The sequence below is a fragment of the Eleginops maclovinus genome, chromosome 20 (genome assembly GCF_036324505.1).
Source record: "Eleginops maclovinus isolate JMC-PN-2008 ecotype Puerto Natales chromosome 20, JC_Emac_rtc_rv5, whole genome shotgun sequence".
NCBI lineage: Eukaryota > Metazoa > Chordata > Actinopteri > Perciformes > Eleginopidae > Eleginops > Eleginops maclovinus.
This window is the reverse complement of record NC_086368.1, coordinates 14,566,039-14,586,093: the sequence shown is the minus strand read 5'-3', so window position 1 is coordinate 14,586,093 and position 20,055 is coordinate 14,566,039. Positions and strand designations below refer to the sequence as shown.

Genomic DNA, 20,055 nt, shown 5'->3' with positions numbered 1-20,055 from the left:
GAAATGGCGTTGTGATTCGAATCAATTGTTTTTTAACTGAGAAGATGTTACACAATTAATAAACTGAAGTTATTAGTTAAAAATGAAAAGTTGTCATTTATGTAATTGAGTTACTATTTTAATACAAATGAAATTCCATGTGACACTTTAGGACAGTTGAGATAAATGTCATTAGTAATTTTTTCACACAAAGTCTGGTTGTTTGAGACAAAAGAAAGTAAAATGAATACACACCAATTATGAAAACAATTGCATTTATTAATCTATATTAGAAGGTACATGATTGAAGTCCTGAAGGGGTTTTTACATGGATGCAGTTTTCTCTTTCACTATCTGCAGAATAACAACCAATTTCTTTGTCTCACACCCTATTCTTCCTTGGTGATACTTGGAGCAAGGTATTTCAACCCTTAAATACACTATGCATTTAATACATTGTAAGGCAGGTACTATTGGACATGACAAACATTCCCCTTTAGTGTATATGTCATGGTTGACACTCAACCACTTATCAAACAGTAGATCTACACATTGTGTCCCAGCCATGGGCCGTCTCTTTGTCCTTACGTACATCCTGAAGGACTTACAAAATACAGTGAGCGAGTGATTTTTAAAATAAACGTATTGGTAAAACACATTTCTGAGACAGCATTGAGACATTTCAGTAGTATTTAGTTACAACATTTCTTCTCCCAAAGACAAAGTCAGATCCTCCTTACAGACTCTAGTCAGCAGAGTTCTGCAACTGGTTGGCATGATTTGTATAAACATTCTCATTTTCAGTGGTGTGATCTTAAATAAACACTTGAGGACATGACCAGCGATTATGCTGAGAACATTTGGTTTTAATGCTGCGAGGTCAGTAGTAGTGCACACGTGGCCTTCAGCCTTGCGTAGGGACTCACAGCATACAAATATAAATAACACGGGAAAGATTAGAGACAAACACACACAAAGTACCTGTTGAAATTGCATACAGCTAAAGATGAAAGTGCACCTATTTCCTGAAAACAAAACAATTTGACAGTGATTTCTGAGATTGATGGAAAAAATCCACATACAATTTGCACATTGAGGAGGTATTGTATGGTGAACAAAAGGAGCTTTGAGGGGGAAAATCAAATGCTGCTGTGCAGTAATAGAGCGGTATTGGGAGAAAGTCAACATAAGAGCTGAGTCTGACACACAGATGTCATTTCAGAGGTCAAACAGTAGATCATTCCGTTAACATTAAAACACAAGTTAGTAAGATAGATTTTCTCTTCCAACAAACAAAAAAAAACATTAAAAAGATTCAACCTTTTCAAACATGACATAAAATCTAATTTAACCATCTTATATACACTAGTATCACCCTAAACAGGTAGTTTATGTGCAGTATTTATACTTGGCCAGGAAATATATGCCCTGCAGGGAAAGGAACATTCGACGTGCTCTGATAATATATTAAAAACATATCATAAAATCAAACTATGATTCAGGTTCAGAGTTAGTGTATTTAAAATGGACTAAAAATGAAAAAAATCCTGTGTTTAAAGTACAGTGTAAATAGGATTCGCTGCTGCAAAGGACGTAAGGTTTATCCGAGTGTCGTGCACACCGGCTTATCTGAGCGGCTGGAGCTTACTCTCTTGGCAGGTTATGGTCTGAGGGTTGATCGAGACACAGCGGCTTTAGATAGATACAACCATTTAAATATTCTACATGTGTTCTGTAAGAAGTGTCCCAATCCAGTGTTTCAGCTAAGAAGATCCAACACATAAAACACATGGACCCTGGTAGCTGTTGCTCTACATCTAACACCCCCCATCCTTCTATAATACATTTTGATTGATTCCTATGTCTGTATTTTGCTTTAGATGGTTCTAAAGAGCCAAAACAACATGTTGATTGGAAAGCATAAGGAAAACCTGAGGTTTACAACAGCTTATGGGAAGGGCTCCAGGCAAGGGGTCCAAAGGCTAAATCATGTTTGGCAAGTGGCCAAGCTCCTATGACTTTGAAGTCTTAAAACACAAACTGCTTTAAGTGCTTTGTACATGCTTACATGGTAATCGGCATACAAGCAAACGACACAGTGGTAGCAGAACCAGATGGATATTTCTCTTTGAAAGATTTCTAAGCAGTTAGTGATCTGTGCCTGTATGCTGTAAGTGGCACAGAGAAACCTGAACAATAGCCTCACAAACACCCCATATATTAATAACAAGATTTAGTCATCTGAATAACAGAATAAGTAAAAATAAGTTAAAAACACTGCCAGTTTGCACCCTTTCAAACACAAGAAGAGCTAATGTGGTTTGTTAACTATTAAGTGATCGGAGAGACTTTGAGGAAATATCAGCAACTGTTTTTCAGAAGGTTAAATGGTTAATTACATGTCCTGCGATCGATTGCATACAAGTACACAGTTAATCCAAGGATCCTTGTTAGTACGGAGTGTAGAGAGGGACGAGAAGGGCAGCAGTAGCTGAGGACAAGACAGGAAAGGTGTTCTTGGTAGTTTGGCTGGGTAAGCGAGGTAGGGTTGGTCAGAAATCAAGTGGCCTCAAAACTGGCAGGAGTGTCAATGGAGAAAATATTTTACAAAGTGCTCAGTTTTCCACAGTCCGGAGTCGGGTCCTGCTCAGTGCTCGTTCTCTCAGCTCACACTTTAATGTCCTCTTGAATGCTGAGCTGGGAGAGGGTCTTCTTGATGCGCAGGGCTGTCAGGCGGGCGGCTCCATTAGAGTACCAACACTCCCTCATGATCTTGCCCATTACCCGTAAGGCCTGTAACAACATGGAGGTGGGGCAGATAAGGATTAAAAGATTGTAGTGCACATACTTATGATGACACAAATGTAGTGCTCCATGCATAATGTTGACAGCTTATTTAAAAGAGTATTGTGTTTCGTGTGTCAAAACACTCATTTGTCTCAAAAATGCAAATAATAATATAGAACGTTCCATTCAGAAAGAGCTTTATTGCATCGCTAGGCTTATATTCCTAGCTTTGGCTGTCATTTCTAGCGACTACATTACACAAAAATATAAGTTTGTCATTTCTGTTCACCACTTTGTTATTGCCTGTACTGGTGTATGCGTCACACAATCTCGTAATACTGGCCGATATATCTGGCTCAAGTTGTAAAAAAGCCAACAGATTAAGTAAGATTAACCGAAAGCAAGTGCAGCCATAATGTGCATCCCTCTTGGCACATGCAAACACACAAGAGCAGACGGCCTGTAAACAGTTTGACAAATATTTTTGAGAGAATAATTATGACCATACTAAAAAGGCACAATATTTCCTTTTTCTGACACTGGGGGCACCGAATCAAAACGTTTAACAAAAAAAGTAGGACTTAGGAGTTTATCATTGCAGAATGGACTGGTACTCTGATTAAAGTGACAGATTTTTCTAGGTTTGAACATTGGAAACATTTGCTAAAATGTAAGGAAACCACTCAAATATATAACATTGGTCTAGTCTTTTATAGATGTTTTAAATAGTGTGTTTATATATACATTACCTTGAGAGTCATTTAACTTTGTGGTTCTACCTAATAACATCTTGGACTTCTATGAGTGATTACCCAGCATTTATAGATCTTAGCAATGACTCCATGTTGTACTAAACTGGAATTACCCTTCTGGTATAAGTCAGATGTTCAAAAGTGAAAACATATGGCTTTAAGCGATCATTTTTATACCTCGTAGCTCTGCCACCAATTAGGAATGTTGGGTCGAAGCTTTTGGTCACAGACCAACTTTCTCATCTCCTCTATGGAAGGGTCAGACGGAACCAGATCGTAGTAGGGCAGCTGGTAATCCTCATGGATACCTGATAACACGGGACAAAGGCGAGGTCAGATCAGTGCTGTGATCTCAGTCGTTAACATGGATAAAAATATCAAAACAACCCAGGTTGAGTATCCAGATTAAAAACAAACGAGTCTGACCTCCAGTGTTACAGCGGCGTGCAATCTCCCAGTAGACCAGCCCCAAAGCGTAGATATCAGCACATTTGAATGAGTCGAAGTGTCTCATGTTGATCGTCTCGTCCAAAACCTCTGGAGCCATGTACCTGAGAGATGTAAGAAGAATCGCAGTCTGTAAACATGTTTCCAAGTGTTTTCTGGAAAAGATGTCAAAGATATCTGTGAGAAAGCACAGTCAGCAGCTGCAGGTATGTATGTTGACACTGACCTCTTGGTGCCCACCCTCTGATTGGGTGCAATGTCGATAGTGTCGGAGGCAGAGTCATGACGGACAGCCAAGCCCAGGTCAGCGATGGCACAGGTGCAGTTCTTCTTCACCAGGATGTTCTTGGACTTCAGGTCTCTGTGGGCAATACCTGGTTTTCCTACCAAAACAGAAGAGTACATGACAGGCACTTGTGAATTCTTATCTCTCAATAGTTGTTTTTTTTTAGGTCAATGTCGACTCTCTTTATTTAGAAACTAGAAACTATAACATTCTTTTTGGCCACCAGTTTGGTTAGTAAAAATAGAACAACACCCTGTAGCGGCGAAAATCATATACAAATAAACAGATAAGGAACTTAAAGTAATACGGCCGCTGAGGCACCAGTTAGCGAATTGTACGCAGGGGAAGGAATCAAGTCCAGACAAGAATCTCCATTTTGTCCATTTATTTCTCCTATCAATGAACACACTTTCCTATTGATTCCCTTTCTCCTTTCTTTCCGAATAACCCTGGTAAAAAACATGTGCCTACTGGTGCCCTATTCCCACCACCACCTGTCTCCAATATATACAATTACTACAGGTGGCTTAATCACCCAGTGCCCAAACGTGCCTTCAAAATAAAAGCCTGGAAACTACAAAACATAAATGTTTGACTATAATATAAATCAAAATATAGCTCCAACACACCCCTAATTTCAGCAACTTTACTTTAATCTCCATACGGGTAGTTAAGCTGAGGATTCAGAGGGAATTGTTTTCTAAGATAACTCAGATGACAAAGAGAAAGGAAACTATTTCAATTGGCCACAACAAATGTATAAAGAACATCATTGGAAAAAAAGGTTAAACCTGCCTTCTCTGGTAGTTTTGGTCGAAGTGAACTAGGATTTCTTTACTCTATTTTCATTTATTTTTAAGCTAAAAGAATTCAAAAGGTTAAACATGTATTTTATGTTATTTCATTGCATGAGATGCCATCCTGCAATTATTTAAACACCCCAACATAATCTATCCCTTCCATCCAATTCAGTTTCTATTCACAGTATGTTTATATTCAAAAACAGCAAATTATGGGAAACATTATGAACCTTTTATTGTTGCAAACACAACCAATCAAACATAACATAATTCTAGCGTGATCTTGTGGGGGAGGAAGGAGACAAAAGAGAAATGATTAACAGCAGCACTTTATGTGTTGCATTATAAATGAGGCAGTCACCTTGTGTTCCCAGTATCTCCATGTGCAGATGTGCCAGGCCACTGGCAGCTGACAGTGCAAGTTTGATCATCCCTTCAGTGGTGACAGAGTAGCGATTCAGGTAGTCAAACAGGGAGCCGTGCTCGTGGTAGTCCGACACCAACCACAGCTGGGTCCAGGTGCCATTATCTGGGCAGGTGATGGGGATAAAGACATACACAAGAAATTATAAATTTACTTGAAAATGATGAATAATTACATAAAAAACACAACACACTTCACCCTGAGCTGTGAACTATTCACCCATTATACAACATGTACTAGGTTTGCACCTTTGTTATCAGCAGCTATAAAGCCCAGGATGTTTTCATGGCGCAGCATGATAGTCTGATAGATTTCAGCCTCACGGAACCATGAGCGCTCCTCCCTGGATGAGAAAATCTTCACTGCCACGTCACCTCCCCTCCAACGTCCTCGCCACACTTCCCCGAAACGCCCTTTACCAATGATCTCCTGGAGGACAATTGTTCTAGCAACGGTTCGCTGGACAAACAGAGGCAGGCCTGCTTAGAAAAGATAAGAACAGTTATCAGCAGTCTTTTTCATATTAATTCTTGTGCTTTGCAAAAACAAAGACACTTCTGCTTAAATTCTTCTGAAGTTCAAGTGAAAAATAAAAAAGACAAAGCGTATTTATTTAAAATGATGGTCAAGAAATGTGTTAAAATCCGTTTAAATAGTATTTCTTGTCTGACAGATGTGGCATATCATGATACTGATAAACAAAATGATTATTACACAGGAGTGCCTTGGGCTGGTCCAATACAAGGCACTCTATAATTGGTATTTTTAATCACAAAACCCAATTCTACAGATGTTGCAAGTTTAGCGGGCGTGCCATCGTCTCAGAGTTGTTGCCCATAAACTGCATTACACATATCTGTAATAACTATACCATTCAATCAAAATATACAGTATGTCAGGTGGAGAAATGATCTTTGCCTATTAAAATTACCCTCTAATGAGGATTTTGGCAAATTGGTACATAAAAAATGGGAGAAATAAGCCTCGTGTCCACAGAAAAACTGACTGTTATTTTTGTATATATTGACTGTCTTGTCTTTATGTTTCTATTTTTTAGTGAGGCCTCTTAATGTGGGAATTTGTATATATTTGTAGATATATTGTATATAGGTCTTTTTAGATATTTAAATCTATATTCTGTTGTGTTCTAAATTTCCTGTACGAGGCAAGGAGTCCAAATGAAGTAGTTAGGTTATAATAAAGCTGATTTATTTCCAGTTGTGATAGGGATGCACATACTCAATATTGAGGTCCCCGAATTTCATTCCCACCCAGAGCCTCGACATATGACATCACACAATACTTATACTCTTTGGAGAAAAGGGGGGCGGTCCCCTTATGACAAGTCATATGTGTATTTTTGAATGTGTGTGCAGGTAGGTTTCTGGTTGGAGCACAGGCAGAGTCCTCGCCCCTTGGGTCCACGGGTTCCGGGTCTCCAGCCTATCATCTAATCCTTTTATACTCTTATCATAACTTTCTTGTCTCGTGCAGTACCCAGGTGCCTGGTACCACTATTTCCTCCAGGCCCTCTCTTGGGCCTCTCTGCCTACTCCCACATTTTTGGAATGTGCAGTTAGAGTTATCTGTCAATAAAACAGTAGAATGCAGTTCCTTTCTTATGTTCAGCTCATCATAAACTCTGTCATGAAGCTCACTTCTCTTCATAGTTTAAAACCCTCTTTGGTAGCATGATACATAAACATGTCTTTATGAGTAAGCAATAAACATTAAACAATATCGCACAATTCCTTGGGATTGTGAGAAACAGCATTTTGATCTCCCTGTCTGTATCTCAGACAAAGAAGATTGACAATGAAGTTGACTTTGAAAAGTGTTACTTTACATCTCTGTTCTGAGTACACTATCAAGTTGTGCACTGACCGGAGCCTGAACCAGACGTGGACAGATCGTAAATGAGGTCCTGCAGGGTCCTGTCTTTGGTCATGTAGAGATGATCACAGGAGGGGTCCTCCACCTCTAACCTTTGCCTGTGGCTGTAGGCCCTCTGGTGGTACTGATACAGGAACATAAAGGTCAGAAGCAGCAGACACAGCAGAAACAGTGGCCCTGCCACCACGGCCACTAGTTCCACCAGCCCCCAGCTCCCATCTGGGCCGTAGCCTCCCCCGAGTCCTGCCTGAGTCGTGACTGAAAGACAGAAGAGTGGAGAATTAAATGCAACATTCTAGAATTTGCGTCCAACATTCTAGAATTTTCGTTCAACATTCTAGAATTTGCGTCCAACATTCTAGAATTTGCGTTCAACATTCTAGAATTTGCGTTCAACATTCTAGAATTTTCATTCAACATTCTAGAACAGGGGTTTTCAACCGGTGGTCCGCGGACCCCTGGTGGTCCGCGGCGGCATTGCATGTGGTCCGTGACAAGAGCCTATGTTGATCAGTTCACCATTGTTTTTTTTTAATATAAATTCGCTTTGATATTTCAACACATTTCCAGAATACCGTTACATATCGTGAAAAATATGTTTAAAATAATATAAAGGAAATTCAAGCTGACAGAATGTAGCCTTGCGCCTATCCAGTCAATGGTAGCCTGTGATTCGCTAATGGTAATGAGTTGCGTCGCTAACCTCACTTATTATTCATTACGTACAGTCTTGCGAGCAAAGTTGACACACATTTATAAGCATAGCCGACGAGAGTATTTTAAGATAGGTTGTAGTACAGCAAACATTTGTTACATATGTACTAGTCTAGCTATATATCTAGCACCAATGGATCGTTTTGTAGTGAGGAAAGTGCCAGAGGGACAGGCTGCCATGACAGAGGGTCAGGCTGCCACGACAGAGGGACAGGCCGCCACGATAGGGCAAGGACAGGCTTCCGAAGCGTCAACTTCGCAAAAAAGACGAAAAAGAAAATACAATGAGGAATATGTTAAATATGGATTCACAGTGACGACAGACAGAGCAGGAGAGGAGGTACCACTGTGTTTCGTATGTTCAACAATTCTCTGTAATGAAGCTATGAAGCCGTCGAAACTTACGCGGCATATGGAGACGCATCACGTCCACTTGAAGGCCAAACCCGTTGAGTACATGCAACAGATGTTGCGTGATTTCAAAGGACAGCAGGCTACCATGAGGAAGAGTGCAAAAATAAATGAAAACGCACTGAAAGCATCGTATCTGGTCGCTCTCAGGGTTGCAAAAAGTAAGAAGCCCCATACCATTGCAGAGCAGCTTATATTGCCAGCAGCCATAGATATGTGCAGAGCTATGGTAAGCGAAGAATGTGCCAACAAATTAAAAACTATTCCGTTGTCAGACAACACAATCGGAAGACGAATTGGGGAAATGGCAAATGATGTCAAAGACCAGCTGATGGCAAAACTTCAGACAGTTCTGTTTTCCCTTCAAATCGACGAGACGACAGATGTTACTAATGATGCGCAACTGTTAACATTTGTGCGATACGAGGACAGTGGCACTATGTGCGAGGAATTTCTTTTTTGCAAACCACTGCCCGGGCGAACTACCGGTGTAGAAATATTTAAAGCACTGGACGATTTTTTCACGGAGCACAATATCTCGTGGCAGAGGTGCGTTGCATTATGCAGCGATGGGGCCCGAGCCATGAGTGGCAGCAAGACTGGACTGTTTGCGCATGTAAGGAGGGTGGCTCCGGGGGTAATTTGGACACACTGCCTGATTCATAGAGAGGCTCTCGCCTCCAAAGATCTCAGTGTTGAGCTCAGTGGTGTGTTTGATGTCGTTGTCAAGACGGTCAACTTCATAAAACGAAACGCATTGAATACACGCCTGTTTTCATCCCTATGCCATGACTTGGGAAGTGAACACAGCTCTCTCCTTTATCATTCAGAGGTACGTTGGCTGTCTCGCGGCGCTGTGCTCGCCCGTGTGTTTGAACTACGCGGAGCTATCTACGAGTTCTTGTGCGAGAAGCATTCTGATCTGGCTTCCAATTTCAACGATAGTTACTGGTTAACTAAGCTGGCGTACCTCACAGATGTTTTTGCAGAGCTGAACAAGTTGAACAGCTCCATGCAAGGGAGAGATGCAAACGTCATGCAGCTCTACGAGAAGCTCGACGCATTTGTGAAAAAAATGTCAAAGTGGATCGAACGAGTGGAGAGCAATAACTTGGCGATGTTTCCTTCAGTTGAGGAATACCCTGACAGCACTGACATCAACGACACTATATGTGAGCATTTGAGGAAGCTTGTGCGTCAATTCGCAAAGTACTTCACTGATTCGGAAGAGTGGCGCCGTGACAGCAAGTGGATCCTGCTCCCATTCAGTGACGATGCATCAGTAGGGTCAAGTCTGACGGCTGTGGAAGAGGATAAGCTGATTGAGATGTCCACAGACTCTGTCAGGAGGCATATGTACGACACACAGCCCCTTGTTAAATTCTGGATAAGTTGCCAGACAGAATTTCCACAGCTTGCTGCAAAAGCAATGAGGTGTCTTTTGCCCTTTCCAACCACATACCTGTGTGAGAGTGGTTTTTCTACACTGGCGTACTTAAAGAATAAGTACAGGGCTAGGCTTGATCCAGAGAATGACATGAGACTGTCTCTGTCTACCATTTCGCCACGAATAGACAGGCTGTGTGGACTTCACCACGCCCAGATATCACACTGACAGGTAGGCCTAATTCTCCCATGTTTTCACTGTTACGACCCTGGCGGGTTTAGGCCCCGCCCTGTGTTAATGGTAAGCCTGTTCTCTCTCCCTGCTTTTCTCAATCTCTCTCTGCTTTTCTCAATCTCTCTGTCTCTACAGCAGGTGATTGGTGACAGGTCTGTCCTGGCTGGGTTATAAAAGCCCTGACCAGCCAGCAGTTGAGGCTGCCTTGGTCTTCATTTGTTGGATTTTGGTTCTCCGGTGTTGTTGGATTTTTGTTCTCCGTTGTTGTTTTGTCACACACCTAGACTGACTTTGCATGACATTTTTAGTTACTTTTCCCAATACTGAATTGCACAACACTTTATTATTCTTTATTCTTTCTTTAAAATAATCTTTAATTTAATTTAATTTAATAAATCTACTTTTATTATTATAAAATCTGCGTGGCCTCTCTTTCATGTTTCATGCATTGAGCTATGCATGTAACACCAAATACACACGCGCACGCGCAGGCACATCAGTGGGCCGCGGATTGCTTTCTAGTCCGAATGGTGGTCCCTGGGACAAAACCAGTTGAAAACCCCTGTTCTAGAATTTTCATCCACCATTCTAGAATTTGCGTTCAACATTCTAGAATTTGCATTCAACATTCTAGAAGTTTCATCCACCATTCTAGAATTTGCGTTCAACATTCTAGAATTTTTGTTCAACATTCTAGAATTTGCGTTCAATATTCTAGAACTTTCATCCAACATTCTAGAATTTGTGTTCAACATTCTAGAATTTGCATTCAACATTCTAGAAGTTTCATCCAACATTCTAGAATTTGCGTTCAACAATCTAGAATTTTCATCCACCATTCTAGACTTCATTCAACATTCTAGAATTTTCATCCAACATTCTAGAATTTGCGTTCAACATTCCAGAATTTTTGTTCAACATTCTAGAATTTTCATCCAACATTCTAGAATCTTCATTCAACATTCTAGAATTTTCATCCAACATTCTAGTATTTGCGTTCAACATTCTAGAATTTGCGTTCAACATTCCAGAATTTGCGTCCAACATTCTAGAATTTGCGTTCAACATTATAGAATTTGCGTTCAACATTCCAGAATTTGCGTCCAACATTCTAGAATTTTCATCCAACATTCTAGAATTTGCGTTCAACATTCTAGAATTTGCGTCCAACATTCTAGAATTTGCGTTCAACATTCTAGAATTTGCGTTCAACATTCCAGAATTTGCGTCCAACATTCTAGAATTCGCGTTCAACATTCTAGAATTTGCGTTCAACATTCCAGAATTTGCGTTCAATATTCTAGAACTTTCGTCCAACATTCTAGAATTTGTGTTCAACATTCTAGAATTTGCGTTCAACATTCTAGAATTTGCGTTCAACATTCCAGAATTTGCGTTCAATATTCTAGAACTTTCATCCAACATTCTAGAATTTGCGTTCAACATTCTAGAATTTGCGTTCAACATTCCAGAATTTGCGTTCAATATTCTAGAACTTTCATCCAACATTCTAGAATTTGTGTTCAACATCCTAGAAGTTTCATCCAACATTCTAGAATTTGCATTCAACAATCTAGAATTTTCATCCACCATTCTAGACTTCATTCAACATTCTAGAATTTTCATCCAACATTCTATAATTTGCGTTCAACATTCTATAATTTGCGTTCAACATTCTAGAAGTTTCATCCAACATTCTAGAATTTGCGTTCAACATTCTAGAACTTGCGCCCAACATTCTAGAATTTTTGTTCAACATTCTAGAATTTGTGTTCAACATTCTAGAATTTGCATTCAACATTCTAGAAGTTTCATCCAACATTCTAGAACTTTCATCCAACATTCTAGAATTTGTGTTCAACATTCTAGAATTTGCGTTCAACATTCTAGAATTTGCGGCCAACATTCTAGAATTTTCATCCACCATTCTAGACTTCATTCAACATTCTAGAATTTTCATCCAACATTCTAGAATTTGCGTTCAACATTCCAGAATTTTTGTTCAACATTCTAGAATTTTCATCCAACATTCTAGAATCTTCATTCAACATTCTAGAATTTTCATCCAACATTCTAGTATTTGCGTTCAACATTCTAGAATTTGCGTTCAACATTCCAGAATTTGCGTCCAACATTCTAGAATTTGCGTTCAACATTCTAGAATTTGCGTTCAACATTCCAGAATTTGCGTCCAACATTCTAGAATTTTCATCCAACATTCTAGAATTTGCGTTCAACATTCTAGAATTTGCGTCCAACATTCTAGAATTTGCGTTCAACATTCTAGAATTTGCGTTCAACATTCCAGAATTTGCGTCCAACATTCTAGAATTCGCGTTCAACATTCTAGAATTTGCGTTCAACATTCCAGAATTTGCGTTCAATATTTTAGAACTTTCGTCCAACATTCTAGAATTTGTGTTCAACATTCTAGAATTTGCGTTCAACATTCTAGAATTTGCGTTCAACATTCCAGAATTTGCGTTCAATATTCTAGAACTTTCATCCAACATTCTAGAATTTGTGTTCAACATTCTAGAATTTGCATTCAACATCCTAGAAGTTTCATCCAACATTCTAGAATTTGCATTCAACAATCTAGAATTTTCATCCACCATTCTAGACTTCATTCAACATTCTAGAATTTTCATCCAACATTCTAGAATTTGCGTTCAACATTCTAGAACTTGCGCCCAACATTCTAGAATTTGCGTTCAACATTCTAGAACTTGCGCCCAACATTCTAGAATTTTTGTTCAACATTCTAGAATTTGCGTTCAACATTCTAGAATTTGCGTTCAACATTCCAGAATTTGCGTTCAATATTCTAGAACTTTCATCCAACATTCTAGAATTTGCGTTCAACATTCTAGAACTTGCGCCCAACATTCTAGAATTTTTGTTCAACATTCTAGAATTTGCGTTCAACATTCTAGAATTTGCGTTCAACATTCCAGAATTTGCGTTCAATATTCTAGAACTTTCATCCAACATTCTAGAATTTGTGTTCAACATTCCAGAATTTTTGTTCAACATTCTAGAATTTTCATCCAACATTCTAGAATCTTCATTCAACATTCTAGAATTTTCATCCAACATTCTAGTATTTGCGTTCAACATTCTAGAATTTGCGTTCAACATTCCAGAATTTGCGTCCAACATTCTAGAATTTGCGTTCAACATTCTAGAATTTGCGTTCAACATTCCAGAATTTGCGTCCAACATTCTAGAATTTTCATCCAACATTCTAGAATTTGCGTTCAACATTCTAGAATTTGCATTCAACATTCCAGAATTTGCGTCCAACATTCTAGAATTTGCGTTCAACATTCTAGAATTTGCGTTCAACATTCCAGAATTTGCGTTCAATATTTTAGAACTTTCGTCCAACATTCTAGAATTTGTGTTCAACATTCTAGAATTTGCATTCAACATCCTAGAAGTTTCATCCAACATTCTAGAATTTGCATTCAACAATCTAGAATTTTCATCCACCATTCTAGACTTCATTCAACATTCTAGAATTTTCATCCAACATTCTATAATTTGCGTTCAACATTCTATAATTTGCGTTCAACATTCTAGAAGTTTCATCCAACATTCTAGAATTTGCGTTCAACATTCTAGAATTTCGCCCAACATTCTAGAATTTTTGTTCTACATTCTAGAATTTGCACCCAACATTCTAGAATTTGTGTTCAACATTCTAGAATTTGCATTCAACATTCTAGAAGTTTCATCCAACATTCTAGAACTTTCATCCAACATTCTAGAATTTGTGTTCAACATTCTAGAATTTGCGTTCAACATTCTAGAATTTGCGGCCAACATTCTAGAATTTGCGGCCAACATTCTAGAATTTGTGTTCAACATTCTAGAATTTGCCTTCAACATTCTAGAACTTTCATCCAACATTCTAGAACTTTCATCCAACATTCTAGAATTTGTGTTCAACATTCTAGAATTTGCGCCCAACATTCTAGAATTTTTGTTCAACATTCTAGAATTTGCGCCCAACATTCTAGAATTTTTGTTCAACATTCTAGAATTCGGTTCAATATTGTAGAACTTTCATCCAACATTCTAGAATTTGTGTTCAACATTCTAGAATTCGGTTCAATATTGTAGAACTTTCATCCAACATTCTAGAATTTGTGTTCAACATTCTAGAATTTGCATTCAACATTCTAGAAGTTTCATCCAACATTCTAGAATTTGCGTTCAACATTCGAGAATTTGCGCCCAACATTCTAGAATTTGCGTCCAACATTCTAGAATTTGTGTTCAACATTCTAGAATTTGCATTCAACATTCTAGAAGTTTCATCCAACATTCTAGAATTTGCGTTCAACATTCGAGAATTTGCGCCCAAGATTCTAGAATTTGCATCCAACATTCTAGAATTTTCATCGACAGTTCTAGAATTTGCGTTCAACATTCTACAATTTTCATCCAACATTCTAGAATTTGCGTTCAACATTCTAGAAGTTTCATCGACAGTTCTAGAATTTGCGTTCAACATTCTACAATTTTCATCCAACATTCTAGAATTTGCGTTCAACATTCTAGAAGTTTCATCCAACATTCTAGAATTTGCGTCCAACATTCTAGAATTTGCATTCAACATTCTAGAATTTGCGTCCAACTTTCTAGAATCTTCATTCAACATTCTAGAATTTTCATCCAACATTCTAGAATTTGCATCCAACATTCTAGAATTTCCATCCAACATTCTAGAACTTGCGTTCAACATTCTAGAATTTGCGTTCAACATTCTAGAATTTTCATCCAACATTCTAGAATCTTCATTCAACATTCTAGAATTTCCATTCAACATTCTAGAATTTTCATCCAACATTCTAGAATTTGCGTTCAACATTCTAGAATTTGCGTTCAACATTCTAGAATTTTCATCCAACATTCTAGAATTTTCATTCAACATTCTAGAATTTTCATCCACCATTCTAGAATTTTCATCCACCATTCTAGAATTTGCGTTCAACATTCCAGAATTTGCGTTCAACATTCTAGAATTTTCATCCAGCATTCTAGAATCTTCATTCAACATTCTAGAATTTTCATTCAACATTCTAGAATTTTCATTCAACATTCTAGAATTTGCATTCAACATTCTAGAATTTGCGTTCAACATTCTAGAATTTGCATTCTAGAACTTTCATCCAACATTCTAGAATTTTCATCCACCATTCTAGAATTTGCATTCAACATTCTAGAATTTTCATCCACCATTCTAGAATTTTCATTCAACATTGTAGAATTTTCATCCAACATTCTCAAATTTTCATCCACCATTTTAGAATTTTAAGTCAACATTGTAGAATTGTAGTGCAATATTCTAGGACTTAAATTCAACATTCCAAAATTATAATTCAGCGTTCTAGAATTTTCATTCAATGTAAGACAATCCCTGATATTTACTGCTTAGGGTTGGTAGTTAGGATGGGGATACATTTTTGGCTAAGCAGAAAATGATAACATGTTTCAAATTATATCGGTTATATTTCAAGTTATTTAATAGAGAATTACTCAATTACAGTGTCTACACTGAAAGGTTTGTCTGTCAGTCAAAAGCAACAGCTGTCAAAAAACATTGAAGGCGCAAGAAGTCTGCTTATTGCTTTTTTTGACCATTCTCAGATTTTGAAGCAGTCCTACCTTTGTTCGGACTGTACCCATCTTTGTCAAGTTTGTGTTGATTTTCTTCTCAACTCCAGAGAAATTAATTACTCTCTGGGTCCTTTAAATTTAGCATCAACTATTGTAGTACCATAATTATCCCAAGACCATTCAGTACTGTGAAAGTGTAAAAGATCATTTAAACATAAGCCTTTGTTTATACTGTACCAATCTATGAAGTGCTGCTTTTTAGTTAAAAGCTTTATAGTAACCTGTGTTTTTGTGCATGCTACTGTCGACAATTTCCTGTCACAATGTTTCCCCAGTTCCATTCTTCTCTCTATACACACTCTGATTCATATTTTTGGACAGTGTACAAAATACCAGTGGAAACCTGTATTTTCTCAGGAACCATTAGTCACAGATTGTGTAGAAAACAGGAAACATGTTCTTGTCTGTGCTTGACTCACTCACACTCAAACATGTACAGTGGAGGTGGAGGAAATAAGTATTTGATCCCCTTCCAATTTAGTTAGTTTCACTTACAAAGAAATGAAAAGTCTGTAATGAACATGGTAGGTTTATTTTAACAGTGACATAGAATATATTTTTAAAAATCCAGAAATGTACATTAAAAAAGTTATTATTGAATATGCCTTTAATTAGGGGAAAATATTTGATCACCTTGCAAAATATGCCTTAGGGGAAGGAGGTTATCAGCCAATATTTTACGATACATGGCCCCCTCCATCATCCCCTCGATGCAGTGAATCACCCTGTCCCCTTAGCAGAAAAACGCCCCCAAAGCATAATGTTTCCTCCTCCATGCTTGACTCTGGGGATGGTGTTCTTGGGGTAATAGTCAGCATTTCTCTTCCTCCAAACACGACATGTTGAATTGATGCCTAAGATCTTGATGTTGGTCTCATCTGACCTCATCTGATCTCATAAGCCTTCTCTGAATCATTCAGAGGATCACTGGCAGACTTCAGACCCTGTACATGTGCCTTCTTGAGCAGGGGCGCCGCATGATTTTCATCCATTACGGCAGAGTGTGTTACCAATAGTTTTCTTTGAGACTGTGGTCCCAGCTGCCTTCAGATCATTAACAAGTCCCTCCTGTGTAGTTCTTGGCTGATCCCTCACCTATTTCATGATCATTGATGCCCCAAGAGGCGAGATCTTAGATGGTGGAGCCCCAGATTGAGGGCAATTGATGGTCATTTTGTGCCTCTTCCATCTTCTAATAATCAAACTAGTTGTCTCTCTCTCACCAAGCTGCTTGCTGGTGGTCTTCTGGCTTATGCCATCCTTGTGCAGGTCTACAATCTTGTCCGTGATGTGCTTGGACATTAGTTCCACCATGACCACAAGACCTGTCTTTGGTCTTGCCCTCGGTGGAGAGGTAGTAATCTGATTTATTAACTGTGGACAGGTGTCTTTTATCCAGGTAATGAGTTGACATCAGGAGTACTTTCTTAAAGAGAGAGGACTTATTTAACTGGTCCGTGGGAGCCAGAATTCTTAATCTACATTTCTGGATTTTTTTTTTGTTGATATTCTGTCTCTCACTGTCAAAATAAACCTACCATAACGTTACAGGCTGTTCATTTCTTTGTAAGTGGGTAAACTAACTAAATTGGCAAGGGATCAAATACTTATTTCCTCCACTGTATGAGCGGACGTCAGATGTGTGGAACTCAAGGTGAAGAGACACAAGGGGGCATGAAGATTTCAAGCTCATGAACACTCTTAAGTGCAACAAGTGTTTCCAGTCGTACAACATGATAGACAGTCCTCACCTGTGGGTAATTTGAGGTCAATGCTGTTGCAGTAGTCAGTGTAGCAACAGTGGATGTTGAGCAAGCCCTCTGCACTTAGGCAGTAAAACGGTTGTCCAGGGGGCACAAGGTTGTCCTGTGCGATGCAGATACGGATGTGTTGCTCTTGGCCTTCAATGAAGGAAGTGGAGGCCATGCAGGCCCCATCAGTCTCACACTGGAAGCCATTCCTCTCACACGGCGGAGTGGTGCAGTTACACCGCAGAGCTACAAGGACGAAGAAGGCAAAAGAAGCAACACAATGTGAAACATATTAGTTTGCATGATTTTTTCTAGATTATTCATTTAGTCCTGAATAATGAAAAGTTTCTAACATAATATGATATAAATTTGAAATGCATTTTCATATTTGAGAAGTCGAAAACAGCATTTTCTGTAACCTTGGCATAAGAAATTACTTAAACAGTTAAATGACAAAAACGTCCCAGTCTGGGATTAATAAAGTAATTATTATCTTGTCTTATTTTAAACATAGAACAGATTTCTTCTCTCAAACAACTTTTAGATTAGGCGACTAATCATTCTGGCTCTAAAACAATCAAATGGCAAACAATTTTCAGATGCGCAAACAGTATGCAAAATATCCTTTCAGCCCAGATCAATATATGACAATAACTAGTAAAACTAAGGACTGAGAGATGGAGGAATGTGGGGTGGTGAGGAAGTAGAGAAAATGGGTGGGGAGTTTATAATGGCATGTAGGAGTAGGGATGAAATGACCAGATGTGACTGCAATTTGAAAAACAAGACACTGGTCCTTCTAAATATAAGACATTTATTATAAGACACAGACATTATGTGACCTTCAGATTTTCAGCATGTAAACTGAATGTGTTTGCTAGAAAAACCCACACACAAACACCTGAAATTAAGTGTCATGTAGGTGAAACAGGCGAAATGTAGGGTAAATGTGTTACACCATCTTCTGTGGTGATGACTCATACAGTAATGTCAACACCTACTTGGTAGATGCTGTTGGTCAAAACAACCAAAGAAGATATAAGGGAGGTAAACCCTGACTTAACACGAAATGAGAGTGACATTTCAGACTTTACACGGCTATAAATTTGTAAAAACAAAAACACCTTATCGAAGAAACCCAGCCAAGATACTGATGCTCATGTTACTATAATAAAAGTTGAAAGTGTAATCATCTTCTATAACTTACAGGTAAACGTGTTGTAATACACATTATTAAACATCTGAATATTATCTTATCTTCAGCACAACACTGTAATATAATATGGGTTCATCTCCAAATGCTGTAGGTATGAGATCACTAATTTGCATGTAATTTGAGTACACTGTTTTACTTTCGTTAACATTTCATGCTCTAGATTAGCAGGTTTTTTAATACTTCACAAGCTCTCACATAGTGGGAGTGTATGAAAAGTGCTCTATAAAAATGTATTAAATAAGATAAGACAAGACATACTTTATTGATCCCAATTTGGGACATTCTTTCATAACAGCGGCATTTAGATAAGACATTGCACAATCTAAATGCCCCCAAAGTCCTAAATTAGGATCTATAAGTTAAAAAAAAGGTTAAGAAAATAAGTAAGAGAATAAAATACATATACATATCAGCAGTAGAAGATAAAGTATATATATTGAATACACAATATACAATTACAAAGAATTAAAGGATAGGACAGCTTATCAAACAATACTATTGTTATTAGTATTGAACAGCTACGCTTTATAATGATAATAACATTAATAATAAAAGTAATTCATAGAGTACTTTTGAATCACAAAAACAAAATGATTTACAGATTTAAATATGTAACGTTAGAGATTTAAACTAATAAAATACTGACGTGCCATCATTAGCAACATGAGAGAAATCATTAAGGTTATTTAAGCATTAACATATTATTAATGTGATGCAAAGAGGTAGTTAAGCGCTCACTAAATATAAGGTATATAAGGTTGTACACAGCGGAGCAGGTAAATAACTATCACTACACAGGGCAAAGCTAACCCTGTTTACAGCCGGTGAGCCACACACTGTAATTGCTGCTGTTTTAGACTAGCCTAACAAGCTCCACAGCGACAGAAAGACGGTGAGATATCGTGTAATAGTCACATATACATGAAGGCTGTTTAATTAATAACACCCAAGTTCATTTAAATGAATGTTGACCCGTGTCAGTGGAATCTGTCGTCCGGCTAAACTAGCTGACATAGCTAACTTTAGCTTACAGCTAACTACACAGCCGTTTGCCTCGATAACAGCAGGAGCAGCAGCAGCAGCAGTTTAGGAAGAAAACAAACATAAATCACTCACCCTCGCAGCTTCTGTACAAGACGGCCTGAACAACCACGACGGCTAAAGAAATCCGTAGGTTGGCCATGATCAATATATTCCCGGTTCATCGCATTAAGACGTTAAGTTAGCTAGCGTTATGTGGCAAGACGTGATGATGACAGCTAACCAGGCGGCCAGTGCACAGTTTA

General features: G+C 38.3%; 1 protein-coding gene across 1 annotated transcript; it reads right to left on the bottom strand.

The window, feature by feature from the left end:
• Window positions 1-237: 237 nt before the first annotated feature.
• LOC134883040 (activin receptor type-1B-like) lies at window positions 238-19,979 on the bottom strand. The gene is given in 9 exon segments (XM_063911145.1): window positions 238-2,772; window positions 3,696-3,826; window positions 3,945-4,069; window positions 4,192-4,348; window positions 5,413-5,580; window positions 5,724-5,954; window positions 7,360-7,626; window positions 17,554-17,799; window positions 19,886-19,979. Coding segments are annotated over 9 exon segments (1,545 nt in total). The 3' UTR covers window positions 238-2,646.
• Between the last annotated feature and the right edge of the window lie 76 nt (window positions 19,980-20,055).